Source organism: Anomalospiza imberbis, chromosome 1, assembly GCF_031753505.1.
Source record: "Anomalospiza imberbis isolate Cuckoo-Finch-1a 21T00152 chromosome 1, ASM3175350v1, whole genome shotgun sequence".
Lineage (NCBI taxonomy): Eukaryota > Metazoa > Chordata > Aves > Passeriformes > Viduidae > Anomalospiza > Anomalospiza imberbis.
In genome coordinates, this window is record NC_089681.1 from 104,113,344 (window position 1) to 104,135,891 (window position 22,548).

The window sequence follows — 22,548 nt, forward strand, 5'->3', positions numbered from 1 at the left end:
TAAAAACGGGAACACACTCCTGGTATTAAAAGTGATTTCAGCATTTATTATAATAAAAAGAAAGGCCTCAAGCAAGGGGACTCATGGGCCAAGCAGGAGCCTTCCCGTTGAGGATGCTGCAGCGCCGGCACTGGGTCTCCTGGGCGACGATGTCCCCGATGTTCCAGGTGGAGCGGCACAAATTCACTGGGTCAGATGACCTTTTTATCCTGTTTTTCATCTCTCTGGATTGGTTTCTCTTTGGATCCTTTCATTTGCATGAAGGTTTAAAGTGCTTGATTGGCCCATTACAGTTCTGTCCAGGCTGGCTCGTTCGACCTGGTGGGTGATGCACTTTTACTTAGGTGTAATACAGTATGTTGAGTACTGTATTTCTTATAAATACTCTTTTAACCCCTTTACAACAGAATAACTAAACCAACAGTACATGCTTAAAAATTATCAACTATTTTACTACAGTTTCTAACCTATTTTTGACAATTATAAACAAAACCCCAAGCCACGTGATAGTATTTTAATCTTGTTTTCTCTGTGGGTACAATGTCTGCTGCAGAGAAGGGCCCACTAGCCTGTCACTTGGAAACACAGAAAGATACTCTGAGCAATGGTCCTTGCAGTCTAGTAGCCACCTGTGGGTGAAGCAGATGTTTGAGAGAAGAGTCCAGTGAAGATATCAACCAGTATATCTGGCCAAAAGCACCATGCCAAAAATAAAATTCTCATCAGAGATGGCACAAGGTACCCTGTTGTCAGTTTCCAAGATGACATCTATTTGAATTACTTCTCACCTGGAAAACTCAAGAAAGAGAACTATTTCTCACCTGGAATGCTCACAAACTGACCTGAGGGACTTAGGGTGAGGCTGATCTAGTTTCACTGCAAATGTTACTAAGTCAACATTTTTTTGGTGTGTCTGATAGTTTCTGTGGCTCTCAGTCTGCATCCTCTTGGAAGTTGGACTCCGTGGACTTGATTCTGCTTTCTTTCAAGAGTCTGCTTTAGAACAATCCAGACTGCAGCAACCAGACTGATTCCTCACTGCTTTGTAAACTTCTATAGAGTGGTACATAGTAATTTAAATCAGTGACATCTACAAGCAATATCATCTCTATGAGCTCTCTTAGACCCTCTTTGTTCAGAACATGGGATGGTTCATGCACCAAGTTCTGAATAGTGACAATTATATCTCCCTCTTTCCTTTTTCCTTGTTATTTTTTCTCTACTAACATGGGAGTCTAAACAAAAATAAAATATTTGGTAAGTACTGATTTCTTTTCATTCCTTTAGTGAAATACAGCACTGTGCATGTATATCATTATTAGCAGAGAGATCCTCAAATATTTCAAAGGAATGTCGGTACCAAAAAAGCAGAAAAAAGAGAGACAAAAACTATGTCATGGGCCAGATCCCACCAGCTTAATCTTGCCACTGTGGAGGTCTCCAGCAGGTAGGACTTGGCAGCACAGCAAGTGTGTATTTATATATTCCAGGAGTCAGGAGCCTCGGGGATGCTCTTATCAGGCTGGCTTCAGCCAGAGCTTAGGAAGAACTACTGCCCAGTGTGGAGGGCTGTGCCACACCACAACCTGTCACCTTTGTGTGTGGGACCAGAGAGTGGGAGTGAAGGAGGGCAGACAAGACATGGCACCCATGCAACCAGCATCAGACTGTGGCACCCATGCAGCCAGAATCAGACTACCAGCAGAGGAATGCTTGGCAGGGACTCCAGCCAACACACAACAGCCTTTACACAGCCAAACAACTTCAGCTGGGGGCTGGGAATTGGTGCTCATGTTTTATTCATCCAAATTGCTTTTCCCCACTCCAGAAATCTAGACTCCTCTCTACACTACAGAAGCTGTTCAATTTCCTCTTGTTTAGCACTGTGCTGCAGTGCTCCCATTTCCTCTGAGCACCTTCACGTAGAGTCTGATCGGCAGTAATCACAAGTCCAACTTCTCAGGAGTGAAGCGTGGGTGAGAGATGCAAGTTCCTCCAGCTTGATCAGGCTGTTTTGCTATACTATATATTAGATCTTCAATAGCCAGCTCACATGGAAGGAAATAAAAATGTAACAAATCCAGTTTCTTTTCCTTTTTGCTTTTTTGGTAAAATTTTATGTTTGACTCATCTTTCCCAAGCTAATTGTCAAGAAACTGACAAATCCATCGTGGTTGACAAGTGAGTAATTGGGGGAAGAGAAGGAGTGTAGCAGGTGTTAGTACTAATTTGGCAAAACAAAGTAAAGAGTGGTATGATAGTCACTTACACAGTCATGACGTTACAAGCTCTTCATACAAAATGTGTGCAGGATTTTACAACACTTAGAGAATTAACTATTAACCAGCCACTCTACATCCATTTCAAAGGTAACCTCCAAGTTCACCATAAGATGTTTTTGAAACTCTTAACAGGAAAGAGCCAATCACAACACTTGTGGGGAACCAGGCAGAATTTAGTTTTATGATTCTCACCTGTCAGGTTGCTGGGCACACAGAAGAGTCCTTGCAGGGGGTAGACCACATGTGCTGGCCATGGCTTGGCTGTTCTAGGCTGGATCATCAGGGAAGGATGCTACTGCCAGAGCTGGAGCATTCAATTGCTGTTGCCCTGCCAAGATCTCTGTTGCCCACAGCTGCTCTAATTCTCCAAAACTGTGGCTCTAACGAGTCACTGCTCATTGCTAAGAAGATGATTTTACAGCAAAGCCCAAATCTTATTTGCTGAGTGAAGAAATTACCTTTGCACCTGAAGAATTTCTCCATCACTGAAGGGAATGGTCTAAGACACTGCTGCATTTCAGAAAGCAAGCCTTTGGAAATAAATTATTCTGCTTACCTGCCAAATCTGCCCCTCTGAGCTCTGTATTTCCTTGCTTCAATCTGAGTTGTTACTGCCACTGCCTCAAGAGCAAACAGTGTTCTCGTTTTGATCCCTGTAATCGTGTTAGTGTCTACAGGCCAAATAATAGGTTCTACTGGCAGACCCTTAAGACACTCTTTTGCTGTGAAGTAGCTGTACAAATAGCATTGCAACATTTCATCTTTATTGTCTGCTAAGGATTTTAGTATTTTATATGCTCTGTTTCAAAAACATAAAGATCTTTTCCCCATCTAAGTTCTAGTCCTGAAGATTCAGTGGGGATTCAAAGAGAGGCTGAATTTTTTTCCTGGCTTCTGCATAGTTATTAAGAATACAGAGGCTGCAGGGCAATTTCTGCTCTGGCTTTCATCTGTATAACCCCTACTATCTTGCAAACTTGCTTTCACTTTCATACACTGATTATTTGAGGTAAAGGGGGCCTGCAAGGCAGCTCCAACTAGAAATTGTGTTTCTAAGGGATGGGGCCAGAGGGGAGTCCGGTGTCCTCTCCCAGAGCTACAAGGTACTAAAGATCATCTCTGACTTAGATCTGGTCAAATCACCTCCAAACACCTGTATAGATCCACTAAACTATTCTTTTTCTTCTTACTTTCCAGGATGTAACTATTGCTATTAGAAACATATTTGGGTTGTTTTTTTGTTTTCTTTAAATGAAAGAAGTCATCTCCACCAGCCATATGGGAGTGGCACCCGCTCAGCAAGGCATATCTGGTGGGAAGCACATCCATTCAACCTTTCACAATGAAGACCTCAATTCAGCAGGGAAGAGAGCTGACAAGCACCTTTGCAGCAGATTTAAATCAGAGGCAAAACCTCAAGCAATATAAAGCAATCTGAGGCAGACAGCAAAGTCACGCTGACCTTCTGCCAGCAGTACTGCAGACCCAAGCGTGACTTCAGGTGCTGCATCCTCAGGAGTGACAGCACTGGGGGAAGCCAACAGGCTCTTCCCAATGGCTGCCTCTGCTCTGCTGCTGACTGATGGAGTGTTATCACTATGACAACCTACAGGTATAGTATGTGCATGACAGTGGGAGCTCCAGATGACCCAGATTGCGTGTGCATGGCTCAGAGCTGGGCTTCCCTGTCTGGGAGGGGAGCAAGGAACACGTGGATCTGCAGGTAACTCTCCCCTGACTCTGTCTTGTCATTTGCTAGCAAGTTTGGGATGTGGGCAAGGTGGGAGCCTTAGAGAACTGAGTAGCTAGGATTTTAAATAATCTTCTCTGGGACAAGGAAAAAGAGTCTTTTTCCTCCTCTTTTTCTAGAGCCCTTTTGCCGGGCTTCCTTTTCTTCAGTAAAAGGCATGAAAGACTATAAGGGTACCCTTCAACTCTGTCTTTGCCAGTCTGTTAAAAGGTAAAATGCTTCCAAACGTCATATTCACTGCCTGCCTCTGTGTGTGTGCATGCACGCGTTACTTTCTTTCACTACTATGACAGCACATGCTCCTCCAGAGCTATTCACAGCATTAGAAATACAGCTCCTCCCTCCAGTGCCGTGTGTGTGTGTCTGTATGTGTGTGTCTGTGTCTCTGTGTGTGTGCTTGTGTGCGTGGCTTGGGCTTGCTGCTTCAGCTCACTCCCCTCTGATGGTGGGGCTGACGGTCACGACGCTGCTCCACACCTCCAGGCTTCATATGGAGGGGAGGAGTATCGTGGAAAAGCAGGCACACAACTGACCTACAGAACCATCGATAACTTACTCCCTCACAGCACAAACGCATAGGAAAGGGGAGGGAGCAAGGAGGGGAAGGAGGAGGAGAAGGGGGAAAAAAAGAAAATCCAGAGAATTCTAGTCTGGCAAATATAGTGAAACCAGGCGGTCGGAGTTCATTTGCTCTAGAAGAGCAGAGAAGAAAGAGGACGTTAAATGAAAAAAAGCAAGAACCATCTGTAGTTTTTTTGTTTTTTTTTTTCCCTGATAGTAGCAGTGTTTTAGAGGTAAAATGATTCCTCCAAGCAGCACGGCTGAAGTCAGCGTGGACAGTGTGGAGAAAGAGAATGAAGTGGAGAGCACAGAGCAGCCCCCGTCTCCAGCATCAACTACCAGCCAGGAATCAAAGGTACTCGGAGAATGAGATTTTTTTTTTTTTTTTCCTTCTTTCTTTGTTTTGAAAAGAGATGTATTGCTTTGATTTTCATTTGGAGCCCTGTGCCAGGATCAGCGGCAGAGTGCAATGAGCCACCTCTGACTGCGGTGCCTGCTCCGACACTCCTGCTTCTGAATTCTCTCTGTCACCTCAGGAGTCTGAGCTGGGGAAATACCTGCCTTCTGAGATGTTTGGGTTGGTGGATTTTTGCCCGTGTTTTCTTCTCCTTGTTATGGTAACATCCTGGAGTAGTGACAGGGCTCAGGGAGGGGATCGCTGTCAGTGGAATTGTAAGCTATTTTCACACCAAGTATCAGATCACTTGAAGGGTTTTTGTTGGAAAAAATTGTTTTCCTCAAAGGTTCAGAGAAAATAATTTTGTCTGGGGGCTTGGGGTGTTTCACCCGACTTTACTTCTCTGGCAGATTCATCAGTGAACTTTCACTGTTTAATGAGTCTGTTAAAAAGAGGATAAGTCACAGCTTTACCACAATGAACATTATGTACACTGCACAGAAAAGGATTTTTTTTTTCACAGCCTTTTTTCTGTTTGTGAGTTTTTCAGTGTGGTTCAATTTACCTTACTGAAAATCAACTTTCAGCTCAAATGGCATGGCCTCTGAATTTTTAATTGACTTGCATGTGAAAAGTTTTTCTGACTGCCAGGGTGTTACTTGGAAGACAGAGAGGTAAAAGGTAAAGTAGTAACCTTACACAATGAAAGTTCCTAACAGCTGACTTGGATAATATGCTTTTACTGATCCTCTGTTACTTATGACTGATACCATGATAGCACCTGACAGATCTTTCTGTGAACTTCATAGTGATGCTATGTAAACATGTAAACATAGGGAGGTTCTTGTCACTAGGAACTTACAGGTGGGTAAAGCCTCAGGAGGTGTGAGCAAAACAGCTGCTTGACAGGGAAGGTCTTGTGCTGGCCTGAGTTTAAAGGCAGTGGCTGCCTGAGTCTAATATAGAAAGACTGCTACATTATTCTGCAGTTACTGCAGTTACTTTCTGGAGAGTGAGCTCAAATTATCTGTCTGTGTGGGTAGAGTTTTGATGCGGGCTTTGGGCTTCTTTATTTTGTGTATTTATTTAGAAGTTATACTCCAAGGAGGAGAGCTGAGGTATTCCCTGTGTAATAACCTCTCTAAAAAGAGAAGAGCTTTTCCAGTAATAATAGCATACAATATTCACTACACACATTTAGCTCTACTGGAGTCTCCCTGGTTCATGGAAAATGAAAAGTAAATGGATTATTGGTATAAGCCTGGGCTCTAAAAGCACACAGTACCTAAATCCCACCCCCCTGAGTCCACTTCTCTGGAATTACTGAAGTGTTATATGGGCAGTGGAAAGCTTTGCCCGTAGTGAGGTCCCAAAAGTACCAGGAGCATTCACTGCACTGCCAGCACCAGCTGCTCAAGTGTTCTGGGCTGTGCATGGGGCCTGCTGAGCTTTGTGCTCCCCATGATCCCAGCTGTGATCCTCACCCTGTGCCAGAATGGCCAAGGAGCTCCATGTGCCACTTGATAACAATGGTGCTTGCGAGACTTTCCCACTGGGTCATGGAATGCTGTTCCCAAAAGAGACTGGCATGGATCCAAAACTCAGAGAAATTGAAGAGCTGCTCAGAGGGTTCCCTCTTGCTGTTTGTGCACCCATGTGCTTCCAAGGATGACAACAAGAATTAGGCACATCTGGCCAGAGAACAAATAGGCTGCAAACTAGTTTATAATCAAACATTATCTTCATCAATTTTTTTCAGTCTTTTGAACATTTGAAGAAATACACTGGAATAGACAAAAGCTATGACCATGCAGTTGATGCCATTACTTAGAGATATTCTCAGTAAACAAATAAACTGTGTATTCACATTTTAGAGCTGCAAATATAATCAGATAGCATGATGTATTGTCATTTCAATAGATAGAGTCAAAAAAGACTTCTGATCACTGGGGTAATAAGCTTTCTTTTTCTGGTCCAAGGAAGCAGAAGGATGGAAAAAATTCTGTGATTTCATAAAAATATTGTTTATGCTTGGAGGCTTTTTTATTTTCTAAGTTTATTTCTAAGGTACTTCAGAAACTAGAGTCTGACAGAAGCATAGGTCAGTGCTTTTATCGTATGGTGTCCCATGCTGAGGGAGCTAGCCTGTTCACAGGAAACTAAGCTTTCTTCAGGTACTCTCTGCCACCCACATTAACAAGTTAATATCTGCTGCATTTACTGCAAAACTCTTTGTGCAGTATCTAATTAGCCCACAACAACTTTTTTCTGTGTCAAAACACTTCAAACTTGACAGTTTTTTTCTATGGAAAAACACTTATTATGACTCCAAATATACAAACAGAACCAACATGGATAATAGCAACCTTCAAAATGCCTATGAAAACACTTCAGCAGAAAATCAATTTTGAAAAGAATAATGCAGAACTAATAACTGCAAACTTCCTTCCTGTCCAGTGTAATCAGACACTGGTGACACATAATCCCTGCTCATATCCAGAAATGAGTTTTATCTCTCACCCTCCAGAGTATACTTAGAAGATGACAGCGAGCAGGTACTGCAAATTCCGAGTAGCATTGAGTTTGAGAGGCAGAACTTCAAGCTGCTACCAAGTAGCTGAAATTTGAAAGGATGGCTCTCATGTGTTGGTCACACACCTCTGTTGCAGGAAAGCAGCTCACTCTTAAACATACTCTAAAGCCTCCCACCACCTTTTCCTGTGGATTTAGGAACATAGTTGCAGGTGAGCACACCCTGTCTGTTGAAAGAGCCATACTGTGGTACTATATGTATTGCTACTGTGCTAAACACCCTAAAGCCTGAGTGACTAAGAATCTTGCAAAACTAATAATTAATTTATTAAACTAATTTATTGGCTCTTGAAAACATTTACTTCACACCTCAGTATGACCTGAGTGGATACTTTAAGTTTACCAGGAGAATGACTTTAGGAGGGTAGCACACAAATACATGCAACTGCTAAATTTCTTACATTCATGTAGTTGCAGTTATGGCTCCCACCTGTTTGGGACATTTACATCTGGTTTCCAAGAGGGCAAATTACTAGTTTGCCAAAGTCTTTTGTAAATTTACAATTCAGCAAGGGAGGAAGTCATTAGTTAATGAATCCTGAGGGAAAATTTCTTCTGGGTGGTAGCAATTAAAGACACACTGCACATTTATTTAACAACTAACTTAGCAATATAAGCAGAAATCTAATGGCAGTAGGGATCATATTTCTGATGTCTTTTATCTAATGGTACCTTGGAATTTAGTAAAGAAAACTAAAATTTGAATGAATATGTGTCCAAAGAAAGGAATCCTACACATGGCATGAGTTCTTTATGTTTTGGTGTAGCTGGCACATAATTCTGTTAACTTTATTCTTGTTTTATCTTACTGACTTTTGTATATGAAGAGGAAAGAAGACATTTCTGCTCATTTCTTTAGGTATTAATCAAATTGTTATCACCCTTCTGTGATCAATGGCTGGGTATTCCTAGGCAATAGGGTTATCTTTGAAAATTCCTTTAGCATTTTTAAGTTTTAGGGGACACCTGGGCATCTACAATGTTTGAGCTAGTGCCACTAGAGTAGATTAGCAATGCTGATCTTCAAGCTATTAGAGTTCCATGCCAATATGTTAAAAATCTTTCAGGCTTTCTTATATACCACAGAAGGGGTATCAAGTCCAGCCCCTACCATTGCAGGCAATCTGTCATCTGAAAGTTACTTATTTGAAAATATTTATGGATTTCTGTGAAGATCAATTTTTTTCCCCCACAGTTTTGCCATTTTCATCTACTTTATTTGATAAAATATAGCTATAATTATGTTGTACTGTAATCACACATCTTTGGAAGGATTCAAAATTATCCTCTGAACCACAAATTCATGGGTCAAAGAAATTGCTCGCACTCAGGTCAGCTCGGTAATTTGAGCAGCTAAAAAAATTGAAGAAAAAATGATAAATTAGATCTCGAAATACATATGCTGTCTGGACTATGTATTTCAAAAAATGAATGAATCAGCCTAAGTGTGACACTTTCACACACTGACTACCTAGTGGACAATATTCAGGGAAATGCAGACCATTATCTTCAAATTCAGGTATGGCAATTCAGGAGGTGCAACATTTGTTCCAACATAAGCTAACCTGATAAGCAGTACATAAAATGGAATTTGAAAAGAGTAGGAAGCAAAAGCATTAAGCATTGAAGTTCAAGATGTGAACTTCATTTATGAATATCCCCACAACGATCATGAAAACTGAACTTACACACTTTCCTGCTGGATCAATAGAGCAATATTGCTTACTTGAAGTTCAAAACCAGGTGTTGATATTGGGTATTGGACTAACATAAACAGCTTGAAACTCTTTGGGTTGTGTGGGATTTAAATCACATAGAGCTTGTGCTATGCTGTTAAGCAGCGATCTTCCCCACTTAAAGAGTTAATACTTTATGAGCCACCATAGATGGTTACTCATCAATATTTTAAAAGGGCAGGGAGTATGGTGTGCAGTTAGTATTTCACCCCCCACACCAGTGATAAATATCCAGCATGTAAACTCATGCTGTAGTCTTCAAAGGAATACCAGACAGCTTAAAAACATCCCATGAAAGGGGAAGAAAGAACAGTTTTCTTTCTCAGTGTTACTTCCATACCTCTGTGTCAAATGGTGAGTAGATGCTGTGAAGGTAAGACTAAGGGAAAGAAATTAGTTTTTTTACATGTTTTGCAACAAATTATGTAAAGGCAAGTTTCATTAAAGCAGGAAATAAATACTCTAACCTACCATTCTCTCCTCAGCAGACTAATTCTTGTGTTTACACTTATTTTGACATTTCTTTCTTTTGTTCTGATTGAAACTCTCTGGTATAGTTTTTACTGTGATATTTATGTCAGATAAGTTTCTAGGCACTTTGAGATATCTAAGAAAAAGTAGAAATGTAATCAGTTCATTCACACTTTCACACTTTCAATGGTGCCAAAATGGAGAAGACATCTATTACATTTCTACAACTAAAAATGACTCGACTGGTGTGGTAAAAAAAAGAACAGGATTTTTAAAATAGTGCAAATTTTCACTGAAACAAAACAAATTATTTACACAGCTGGAAGAGAGTTCAGTCCACTCTCTCAGTCTCTTACACTGTATTCTTCTTCATAAATTAATTCTGTTGAATTCAGCTTTTACCACTACTTTTAAAAAGCTCTGCCAACACCTGTATGGTCTAATAATGGCTAAGGGATAAGGGATGTCCTCTACGTTTCATCCTCTTCTAATTCCAGTATCCATTTTTTTTGCCAGTTTTTGTGGCATTGTAATTTTAATAATATTGCTTTAGCTTAAACATCTCCTTTTCTTCTTGGTGCAGGTTTCCATCACATAATAGACTTTCATATCTCTTACCAACCTTTAATTTTTTTATACTAAATAATCTGGGCTGGCATAAAATAAACTCTCAATTCTTCATCTCATTCTGGTAGTAGAGCAGTGCCCCCATTTCAGTATTGACTAATCTTTTTTGAAAAAGAGTGACTGAATTTGTGGATGGTATTCTCTATGGGAGCTTGTACGGTACCATTAATTCCCAGAAACCTTGCTTCTAAAATTTATGTCTCCTAGTCACCCCTTGGTGAAACAGTGGTCTCCATTCTATTTTTCTGGAATTTCCAGGGGATCCAGGCAGGACACATTTGTCTGTCCCCAACTGCAGTGGTTTGAATCAGGTCTCAGGCACAGAAGTTTGCATTTCCAGGGCTGAACTTCATCACATTTCCCTGACTCCATCCCTCAAGATCCAGGCCTCCCCATATGTGACAATGCCTCCCACCTCATTTTAAAGAAACTTCCCCACCTGACCATCCAGGATCCACTCTGGCACAGTCCCTCTCAGACCACCCAAGCTGGGACCAAGGCCTCTTCCCAGCTTCATATCCCACACTCACACAGTCACACCAGACTTCCTTACCCACTTGACCCCAGATTTCCCATAGCACATTCTCCGATGTTTCGATCCTTAAAACGATTTAATCACGGTGCAATAGCAAAATAACAGCTTGAGGTGGTTGCCTCCCAGGAGGGACCCCAAGCCAAGGAAGGCCTGGGGGTTTACACCTTTACAGGTAAGTGTGGGAAAGTCTGGAGTCCTCGGCTCCCTCCCACTGTGTCTCCGAGTGTCTGGTCACCAGGCTGTGCCACAGGTCCCCATACCCTTTGTTATGCAAAGGGTCATCAGTTCACAGTCTTGCCTAGGGTCCTGCCACCCAGTGCTCGGCCTGCATCTGCACACAGAGCTGTCTGTGCTAAATGTATTCCTCAACAATGCCAGGGGGAAATGGCCTTATGAACTGCATAATCTTTGCAAAAAATCCAGTAATAAAACTAGAGAGAGCAATATTGACCTTAAAACGATTTCAGAGCTGTTCTTTGAAGAGCTCCACTAATGACCAATCCTCAACCTCTCCTTTCAACAATTTCCATCTCCCACTGAACTTTCCATAAAACTTATTCACAACCTTCCTTCTTTTCTCTCTTTGCTAATAGATTCCCTTTCATCAGTGTATTCAATAATTTAAATGAAATCCAAGTAGACACAGTCTACCTTTGACCTAATACATTTTCTAGAAAATTGTCTAGAAAATTGTTCATCTTATTCATAACAACTGATCTAGGAGGATTTCTTTTTTTTTATTGTTTCATTTTGATTCGGTTTTGTCAAATTCTGTTGAGGTCAGATCTACAAATCTTTATTTGCTGGGATCACATTTTCTTCCTCTCAACAGAGACCTCCATTTCCCTTTACATCATTTCTGTCTTGATAAAGCTTGTTAAGGAAACTTGTTTCTAGACTTTCAAAGTAAAATTTTATAGCAGAGTTTAACTAGTTTCTTTTCTCCCTTTCACCTCAACAGACACATTAAACTGCTCTTTTAATGTCGTGCCATAAATTTCTGTAATCTCTTTCCCATTGTTCCAGTTGTTTTTCCCCAGGATCATGGTTCTGGGAAAAACATAAGCTGGAGTGTTTGGTGAAGGTCCAAACCAGCCTTTTATCCTGTCCTTACTGTACCACAGACTTCTTCTTTCCCTAGCCCAAATCTGTCCATTGACATCTCCTAAAATACATTTTCTAAGGACTCAGTCAATTTTTCTTGACAATTAATATCCTTTGATCTAAGGGCTTGTGCTTGAAAGGTCCAGTTTTATTTCCACAGCATTTATTTTACTTTTTTCCTTTCTCTTGTTCCCCTCCCCACCTTCTTTGTAAACTCTTTTCTTAGTCCAAATTTCCTTTTTGAGGTAACTATTTTCATGCAGTTTTCTAAGAGCACACATTCACACAGTCTTTTCATTTATCTTCATTTCATAGCATTAGTATTAGTATTAACAGCTTTGAAGAAATTATGTGTCTCTTACACATCCAAGCACATTCAAGACAGCTCTGCTGCTTTCCAGACCACTGCTGAGACATTCAAACTTTCCTACAGTTACTAGTTCACGTCCTTCTGTGTCACACTCCAAAGAGTGATGCAGTCTAAAATATGCCTCTAAGTATCTGAGAGTGCTGAAAGCCTGAAATTTCTTCAGGGTAATAGAGCACATCAATTTTGGATTTTTGAAATCCAAAACATGGCTTAGAGGTTCATTTTTCCTGTGCACTTTATTTAATTTAAATGCAAGTAAGTCGTAACCACTTGATAGAAAACTTTAATTCTTTGTATGACAAGGATTTTGCCTACTGCCTAGGAGCCATTGCTGCATACTCCTGATGGGTATAAGATTGCATATTTGATAAAGTTATACTCATGTTTGTCAGGCAGAGGACTAGGCTTTCAAATGTGAGTGTGAGTTGAATATTCTTAACACGGTACTCAGTCCTGCACAACTTCCAGTTGCATAGGCAAGCAGTCATTCAGCATTAAATAAGCACTTCCCAGGAAAGTGCTGGAGCATAAGCAAACTTTGCATGTTCATTAGCAAAGAGGACCAGCTGTGAAAATGAGAAATCTCTGTGTGAGTGACTTAAAAAATTTGAGGTTGTTTTCCTTTGACATATGCCTCTGTTGGAGGAAATTCCCTTTGATTCAGTAGACCAATTGAGAGAGTAAATGCTCCTTGTCAGGGAATTTAACTCGGGAACTCTGTAAAATATACTTACAATGGATGTCTAAAAAACAGATTTCTTGTGTCTCTGACATCAACAGTTAAATGTGACAAATGGCTTGCCCATCTTCTTATTTATTAAAATAAAATGAGTTTCATGTCTGTAGTCTCACATTTCTAGAGGCGCATGGAATTTTTCTCCCTGACAGGTCAGCATTTCTTAGCTGACCTGTTTTTAAGTGATGAGAGTAGTTTGCTAAGTACTGTCAAATGAAAGTGTTTCTGTTTAGGGGCTACAGTGGTGTTAAAAATACCATAGCATGAATAATTGTGAGACAGAGGTATTTCCCAGCCACAGGAGGCTGCAAGTTCAATATGGGATTGCAGTCCTTTGGGTGAATAACAGTAACAACTTTAATGCTTTTCTTTTTTTGTAGACATAATGTGCTCCATCTCTGAGTGCCATTTAAAAGTTTTATTAAAATGCCACACATGCAATGCTTTATTAATAAAGATCATTTTAGCAGTCTAGTATTCTGAATAGAAAAGGAAAATTAAGCTGACCTACAGTAAATGATGATTAGGCTAACTAAGAAAGGAGAAAAATTACTATAAACTGGTGTTCACAGAGCTATTAAAATCTGCATTTAGAATATTTTTTTTTTTGCTTTTTCAGCAGAGTAAGACAAAGAAATGCATGCTTTGGAGGCAAAGCTACAGGCAAGAGGGCAAAGTTAACCTGACAGACTTATAGCAAATACTGTTAAATATGATCTTACAGACAAATGGCCATAACCTCAGTATTCAACTTTTTTTTTTCCCAAAAATTGCTCACTCATAGCTCATTCATCATCTTTTGTCAAACAAGGGTGAGATATCTGGTGTGATGCAAACAAGTCACCTTCTAAAACGTTACTTATATAGGTGTACTATTCATATTTGATTTGCCAGTGTTTTCTGGCAGTGCTGGTTTAATTGCTGTGGTTCCCAAAATCAAAATATCTTGATCTTGAAATGAGAGTCTAAAAGCCCTGACCCAGCCTCTTTTGCCTTTGTGCATACAGTGAGAAATGGCTGTGGACTGGGCATCTCTATGCTCACAAGTAAACAAAACATTAAGCATGGTAAACTTATCAGTGTCCCTGACTGCTGTGCAGTTAAATTGAGAATCCAGTTGTTAAGATGCTTCAGGCTCAAAAGCATTTTTAAAATGCACCTACTCTTACCAGCTAATATCAGTCAACTCAAGGACCTGGCATATACAATTTTTTTGTATCTCTTAGTGTACTTATTTATATTATTTATAAGTGATATTAGATAATTTCTCACTTATGTTCACACATTATGTTTTAATTTAAATTATTTAATTAAGGAATAATTTACAAGTAAACATAAGGTGACTTGTAATGATTTGCCAAATAGTTCTGATAATGAGCATTCCAGTGAAATACATGCTTGTGGAGTGCTTTAAAAAAAAAAAAAAACCAAAAACACTTACTGCTTATTTTTCAATGTCAAAACATCTGGTCCTGAGGATTAAAAACAAAAAAAAAAAAAAAAAAAAACAACAAAAAAAAAAAAACACTTACTGCTTATTTTTCAATGTCAAAACATCTGGTCCTGAGGATTTTTTCAGTTTCTTAATTGTGTAAACTTTTGCTAAGGAGCTTTTCCTGATTGCAACTGAAATTTCCAGACAAAAGAGGAGGGGGAAAAAAGCATCCCAGGTTACCTTGTACAGCTTCACCTGTAATTAGAGACCAACTATAGGCAGGTAAGTTAGTGGTTCAGTCCTCCTCTGTTATAAATGGAACACAGACCAAAACTGTTTTATCAAAGGTGACTTAGAGGAAAAGCGTGCTTTGTGTGATCTAATTAGCCCCTCTGAGCAGAAATCTTTTTTCCATTGACCAGAGTAGGCAGCTACAGCTGAGTTAAAAGCTCAAATTTAAGTAAGGTGAACACCACTGAGATTCCATCAGAGTGAGGTCTTGAACCTTGCCTACAAAGACTGGTCAGCTGTCTGTTCCCCTGCATGGCTAGTCTGTCTGACTTTCTTCTCTCCTGCCTACAGGTCTCTCAAAGACATGCTGAAAAGCTGCAGTTGTTGTTTTGGTTTTGGTTTTTTTTATGTCAACAAAATAGGTTTTGTTTTTATGCCAACAAAATCATTTTTTTATGTGGAGCAAAATCATTCAAACTTTGAAAATTTTTGCTAAGCAAAACTGCTGTTTGCAGACAGTCCTATAATGGAAAGTTATGCACCTATGAGAAAAAGAGAGAAAAGTGTGAACCTATCCAGGCTTCAGAATGTGAAGTGCTGCTGTTAAGCTATAGTCCCAAGATGAATCATGTACCAGTTTCACAAGGTATGGGCATGCAGGAGTCTTTGGCAGGTTCACAGCAGTTAGATCTACCTCCTGTAGCTGGTTATAATGACAAATGGATTTCATCCTCCTGTCCATTGAAGTTCCAGGGAAACAGGTAACTTTTGTGCTACCTCGCCCACTCACACTCTGCCTTTCAAGGTTTCTCTGTTCCTATTCTCACACTAATGCTTTAAACCATGACCAGGCTCTGTGATACAATGAGTCTTTACAGGAAAAGCTTCTATGTTTCCAGGCTTAGCCAAGTTTAGTGATTTCTGTTAAGAAAATGGACGGTGGTTCTTCTGTTAGGGGAAAGGACCTTTCATAAACACCGTGTGTCCACGGCTGACACTCATGCCATAAGTACGCTTGGAAAAAAAGCAAACCCCACAGTTTGTACTTTCCCTTTCACTTATACTCAAGCTGTACTTGCATTATTCACAGAGGAGTGCCTTCAGCTGCATTTAATTTCCTCACATTTTCTGGTTTTACATGGCCTGTTTCTCATGTGTGGATACCTATTTATCCCTTGGTGTAACCTCATCATGTCTTTGTATGTCTATGCAGGAAACTATACACAAATTTAAAACCTGAACAAAGAGATAATACAAAACATTCCTTATGGAGAAGAAATAAAGCCCTTTTCCTTGTTTTCCCATCTTGTCCCCTCCTTTTGGGGTAGGTAGCTGAGGACCAGGGCTACTCAAAACAACCCTTTTCAAGTGCACTGCTGCTGAAGGTCTTTTGAGCTCCTGCCTTCCCCAGAAGGTTAAATCCCACAGACTTCCTCAGGCTGCAATTCTGCCCTTCAACAGCACTGGCTTTTTTAAAAGTACCTGCCTGGCATCCAAGAAAAATGTTGTGGACATCTTCCGTAGAGATTATGAATACCAACAGCTGTAATAGACCTACCCAGATCCTGCTAGAATATAGACAAATTAAAGACATTTTGTAAAGGTCCAAAAACATGACAGTCAAACATTAAATGAAAAATCTTAACAGAGTGATTTTCCTCAGAGGAGAATGCAACTATGACTAGATGCTGGTCATAAGAAGTAGCCACTCAGTCCGGTCAAAAAAGTTCTTTTTTAAACAAGATGAGAAAGGTCGCCTATTTTTTTTTTCTGGCATTGTAAGGAACACACTGTAATAAATACAATATTCCTGAAGTAGTTATAGAGGTAATGTCATTTTATCTTTATTACCAGCTGCTGAATTCTAGAAAGAAAAAAATCTCCTTTCCATGTGTTAATATCTCTCCAGTACAGTCCTACACATAGACTCTGCTGCATTAAAAAAAAGCAATTGATGGGAGAAAATTGATATAAATTTTCAGAATTTAGCACTGCACTTGCTCTTTAGTTCAGCAGTAGACAGTAACTGTATTTCTGCTGTAATATTTCACATGCCTTATAAGTCAGTGTTACTCAGCTAATATCAAGAATTCAAGAATTGCACCTACTCTAACAGTAGAATAGATGAGAAAAAAAGGGAAGAACTTAATGGAAAAAACCCCACTTTCATAGGATTCATATTCACATTCTTTAAAACTCTTTCTGTTAACTTGACTTTCCTTTCTTCTTCCTTCTATTGTCCCTGCTTTCCTGCCTACCTGGATTTCTCATGCAGTCCCATGCAATATGCTGTTCCTCTTGAAGTTACAGATATTATTTTTGTCAGACAAGGCTTTACAGTTTTACTGGTTCAAGATCCCTGACTTTCCTATCAAAGCAGTGACTCTTATTAAATTAAATAATTGGTAACTTATATCAATGACAACAGCTCTTTTCTCTTACAACAGCAAAATTAGGAAACTTCATTTATTAGGTGAATACAATATCGTGTGTTCACCTGATAAGGTATTACAGGCTTTTTTTTCCCCAAAACATTATTACAATTATTAGAAGTTCACGTGCAAGATTTCATTAGCAACAGTTTAACTTTAGAGAGTTTTGAGGAACTTTAAAAAAAAGTCTTAATAGAAAAAAAAATGCAGTTCTTTGGAAAGAGTTATAGTCATAAGTTCTCTACCTTTCTACATATGATATCCTGTATGTAACTATTTTTTTACATAAAACCAGCTATCTCAGTATGAAACCACATTTTTACAGTTCAGTCATTATAATCTTGAAATTTTGACAGAGGTAATTGGAGAAGGAAAATTGTGCAGCTGGTGAGGATAAAAATAAAATGGTTTTGTTTTGCAGGGTTGAACTTGAAACAGTAGCTGGCTGAAGATATGTTCAACAGCTTGGAGGTTTAGGAAAAAATATAAAAGAAATGGATTAGCCTGAGCAAAAGGAGTCAAAGATAGATCATAAATCTCATACTTAACAACTCCTGCTAATTAACATCTCCAAATATACGTGTTTACATTGTCAACTTTTTGAAGCGGTGTTTAGGCCTTCAAATGTCTCCATGAAGTGCCAAGTAACTGTGTGTCATCTGTATGACAATATCATCTCCAAGTTATACAGATTTTCCATGTGGAGGATTGGCCTATTCTTTTATGTAGGACATTGAATGCAGTTTTTGCTTGGCATGACTAAAAAATCATAACAAAAAGGCAAAAGACAGAGCTTGATGGAAACTTTCTGTAGCAGTAACAGATTCATTGGAAACTGGTACTACAAGCATAATTTTCCCAAATTTTTTTGGAAATGCTTTTAGAAAATTAGAGATCTACTAGAGTAGATTTGTTTAAAGGGATAATAAATGCATACTTTATGTTGCACTTTAAGAAGAATTTTAATGGAAAATATTCCAGATCTGCAATGGATCTGAAAATAAGCATATTTGTCATGGTGGACAGTAAGATAACTGGATGCAGAACAAATGACAAAGAAAATGTTATCAAGGTAGAAAAAATTTTAGTTGACACAGCATTTGTTATGTATATGGTAGCTGCTATAGGACTTAAGAGCTGAAAATACGAGATGAAGGACACCCTGTGGGTACCCAGGTAAAGCATGGAGAAGCCCAGAGGATTAACTAGCTTTGCTCCTCAAATGTTATCAGCTCTGCCCCCAGATCCAGGACTTCATGCCAGAGTGGTTTCAGGGCAGCAGTGTGCACCAGGATGGTGTGACTGTATGGATCCTGTTAGACTTGTGGAGTCTGAGCTGGTGCTGCTGGGGTGGCCAAATGCCCTGGCTTCCTGAGGGGCTGGCAAGAAGAAGTGTTCACATGATGAGACATTGTTAGCCTTCAGTAGGGGCAAAAGGAAGATAAAAAGGCAGCAAATTTGCCACCAGATTGCAAAACTATGCTTAAGAAGAGGAAGGGGACCATGAAAAAGAAAAATTGTAAGGGAACCAACAAACACTGCTAATATTCTGTAAGATATAAGTTTCTATGCCATCTCTCACAGAGAAGGGTTTGAAATTGGAAACATGAAAACAAGTTGCAAAATTTGGATCTGAATCCCTATTTGTGAACAGGCAGCAAAGAAAGGAGTGAAGAAACCTGTGGGATTTTGCAAGACAAAATATCGTCCTGTGGGCTTCTATTAAGCCAATAGGCCATACAGCGCCCAAATTCTGGCATTGTGTTCTAGCTCTTTCTTTGACTGAAAACCAAAGTAAGATCATCTCAAAGTTAAAGCACAGAAGCTAGGCAAGAATTGGACAGAATATATTCACACAAAGTATGAATTGATACAAGTGTCTAGGAAGGACAGAAGAAGGAGAAGCATAATGTCGCCTGGATCTATCTATATTTGGTTGTGGAGCAGCACAGTTTAGAAAGAGCAGTTTAAGAAAAAGAGGAGGGAATTGAAAAGTCAAATAAAGTCAGCCAGGTAGCAGAATGTCAAATGTGGCCAGGTGGTTTTTCATGCTGCATGCAGAAATCCTTTAGTTTTAATGCACAGTATAAAACATTTAAAAAAGTATTATTTCAAAACATACAAACAACAAAAAAAAATCCGTCCAATAACCCATCCAAACCCTGAGCCTTTACTCAGGGTACATGCTCACTGAAGTCAGTGAGAGTTAGCAGTAAGCAAAGACCTTTAAGATTTGGCCCAGTGACAATTATTTTGTTGTAAAGCTGAGCACTTACATGTTTTCATTGCAAAGCAATTTTAACACTGTAAGTTTTGAACCCCAGAAGTAAGAGTGGAAACACTGACAGAGTATTAACTATAACAACTCCCAGCAGATCTCGGAATTCTTTTTTGTTTTAAGATGACACAAATGTGATAATTCAGTATGTGGGTTGTGGTGTTCATGTTAATTTGCCCTCGGTTAGTATCAGCCTCTCTGCAAGATGTATTTCCATATTTGCTTCAAGAGATAAACTACCAATTTAAACATTATAAAACAGCTCTGTTAACAAAAAATAAAAGAAAAAAGAAAGAAAATAAAATGGATAAAACATATTAGTGGAAACTATTGCTGTAGGTAGCCCAGCATTTTTTAGCAGAACGCTGTTATCTTTTGGGCTTTTCTTTGTTCAGGTCCAAGGGTGTCATACTGAGGCATAAGATCAACAGGGGAAATACACATTTCATAGAGGTACAGACATGAGATACGGTCAAGGATGATTAATCTTACATTCGCAATCACATTTGCTCAAGATTATTCATGAGAAGGAAAAGAAACAAAACTCAGGTCCTATTACTATCAATCTGGATGACTCTCAGCAGGTAGTCACCAGCGTAGCTTCTTTCACCTCAGCAGGGCTGCCTGGATTTACATCTCTCTGAAACCCAGCCTTTTAATCTCCAGATTTCATTGTACCGCATCCACCACAGCAAAGATTAATAAATGACTGGATTAGGACCAAAGGGGAATCAGTGTTCCATTTAAGAGGTGAAATGGAAAAGAGCTGTCCAAAAAGAGATGCAAAATATATGATTCCCAGAAGGGACCTCAGTGATAACAGTCCAAATGCCTTCTGCATCCAGAGGCAAGAGATAACAACATCCTGATAGAGACAAAGTATGGAGATGACTGGCTGCTTAGCAACCAGGTGCCTGAGGTAGACCCCAAAGTACAAAACAAGATGTTGTAAACATCTACCTGTCTTGAAATTGAAAGTACAGGCTGATTTTTTTTTTTTTTTTTATGGAAGGACTATTCCTAACCATCTCTTGCTTTCTTTATGAGCTTTTATTTTGGTTTCAGGAGGAAAAATTTGAGACAGTTCTATTGTCAGACTATGAAAGGGAGATACATAAAGGTCTGCACCAAACACCTTTCGTAACCTGAATTATAAAGGATGTCCTGCAGCTGGTGCCACCCATGTGGAAACAGTTATTTAGCAGCCAGGAGAATAGAATCCTGGATATAGCTACAGGATTTGTAGTCTTTGCTCCTGAGAGAAGCAGCCTGTCTTTTGTTAGGTGAGGCAGCAGGGGAGATCAAAGAGACAAAATATTTTGCAACCCTAATATTTGATATTGACTGAAGGGCTATTTAGTTTTATTTGCAAAATGTTTTGTTTTATGCACATGTTGACAAAGGAGGGAGAACTGATGATCAGTGAGCTCAACATGGTGAACTCAGTAGATCTTTTTTTGGGACTGTTAATCTGATTTTTGTCAATTGGATTACAAACTTCGGAAAGCTACAGTACATATTCTCTGGAAGATACTGTGACTTGCTATCCTGAAATACTGCAAATTTGAGAAAGATTCTCTGCTAGAAGCAGGCTGAACGCAAACCATGGTTGAGGGTTATTACAAGCATTTTCCCCACAAAAAATAAACTTGAATCAAACCTGTTAGGAAGTTTGAAGAAATACTGATAGAGACTAGACCTCATTAAGATAATGTAATATGCACTCTTTTCTTTCTAGATTACTCTTTCTAATACAGCTTTGTTAAACGAAATCAAAGGAATGCATCAAAATAGAGCTGTTCAAAAACACAAAAGCAAAAATTATGTTCGATATAAAATTTGAGAGCCTTGCATTTTTCTTCACTTTCATTCATACAAGTATTTCTTTTGCATATGCTTCCTCCTTTTTATAAACTATTTTAAACTTTTTAAATGGCTGTGAATCTTTTGGAGTTACAATGAAAATATAATTTAGCAGGGAAGGTAACATGAGCTCAGGGTAAGTCACAGTTACAGAAAATCTAATAGAGTGTCTACCCTTTTTATGCCTTGGGACTAAGTAGACAGTTCTGAACATAATAGAGAAAAGGATTTCCCTGTGATTTGATGTCAGTTGATGCAATTAATAAATTGTGTTTCCTCAAATCTATCCCTCACTGGACTGCATTACTTTTTTCTGTCATATGTGACGCTGAATTTGAAGATATATAAAGGAATTCAGATCACATAGGAGACTTTTCATATTTTCAGGCCTTAAAACTTCATGTACTTTATTTCACGTTTACCTCACATGTTTGCCAGTCCTGGTTCTTTGAAGAATTAGAATATGACACACATTGAAATGTAGGATAAGTTCAAATCAAGTGCAGGAGCAATTGTTGAGCACCAGGTGAATTTTTAGCTTGGTTTAAACCAAACCAGAGTCATAGAGAATTAACAGCTCTGCTAAGCAAACTGCCTGTTTGGCTTCATGTGCAGGCTGACCTCTTGATAATTCAGAGGTCTGCTAACTAGAGATGCAAATGCACAGCTGGCAAGGATGTAGTACATCAGGAGAGGGCTGAGGACATGGGATTCACAGAGACGTTTTTGGGGACAGTGACGCCTGGGCATCCCTTCAAATTTCATGCTTTCAAACTCTGAGGCTGTTTCAAGGATTTTTGCTGCTACACTCTGTCATGTCAATCAGAGCATTTCATTGTAAGTTAGGATTCTATGTGTGAAACAAAATCACAGAAAGGGCCCTGTCTAGAAATGTTTGTATTCTAAAGAGGTCTGAGAATCCATGAGTAGATTTAAAAAATAATATAAGATGGGGAGGAGAATCTGAGGACGATGATCAGAGCTGCGAGAGCCAAACAGAGTAGCTGAAGGTACCCAATGAATCATGAATAATATTATTGGTAGGTATTATGGAAAATGTCTCCTCTTTGACTATTTCAGGACAATATTCAAGCAGAAAGTTTGACTTATTTACTATTTACATCACTAACATGTTTGTTCTAACAACA

The 22,548-nt window shown here is 39.3% G+C and overlaps 1 protein-coding gene across 2 annotated transcripts in view; it reads left to right on the forward strand.

Moving 5' to 3' along the window:
• Positions 1-4,631: 4,631 nt before the first annotated feature.
• The window catches only part of STAC (SH3 and cysteine rich domain), a 72,344-nt gene continuing 54,427 nt past the window's right edge, over positions 4,632-22,548 (forward strand). Inside the window, exon 1 of one of the 2 annotated variants that reach the window (XM_068203521.1) lies at positions 4,632-4,948. In XM_068203521.1, coding sequence (XP_068059622.1) covers positions 4,832-4,948 — 117 coding nt within the window. In that variant the 5' untranslated portion in view covers positions 4,632-4,831. Of the gene's footprint in view, positions 4,949-8,495; positions 9,673-22,548 lie in introns of those variants that run through there. The other variant, XM_068203528.1, reaches the window with a different exon arrangement.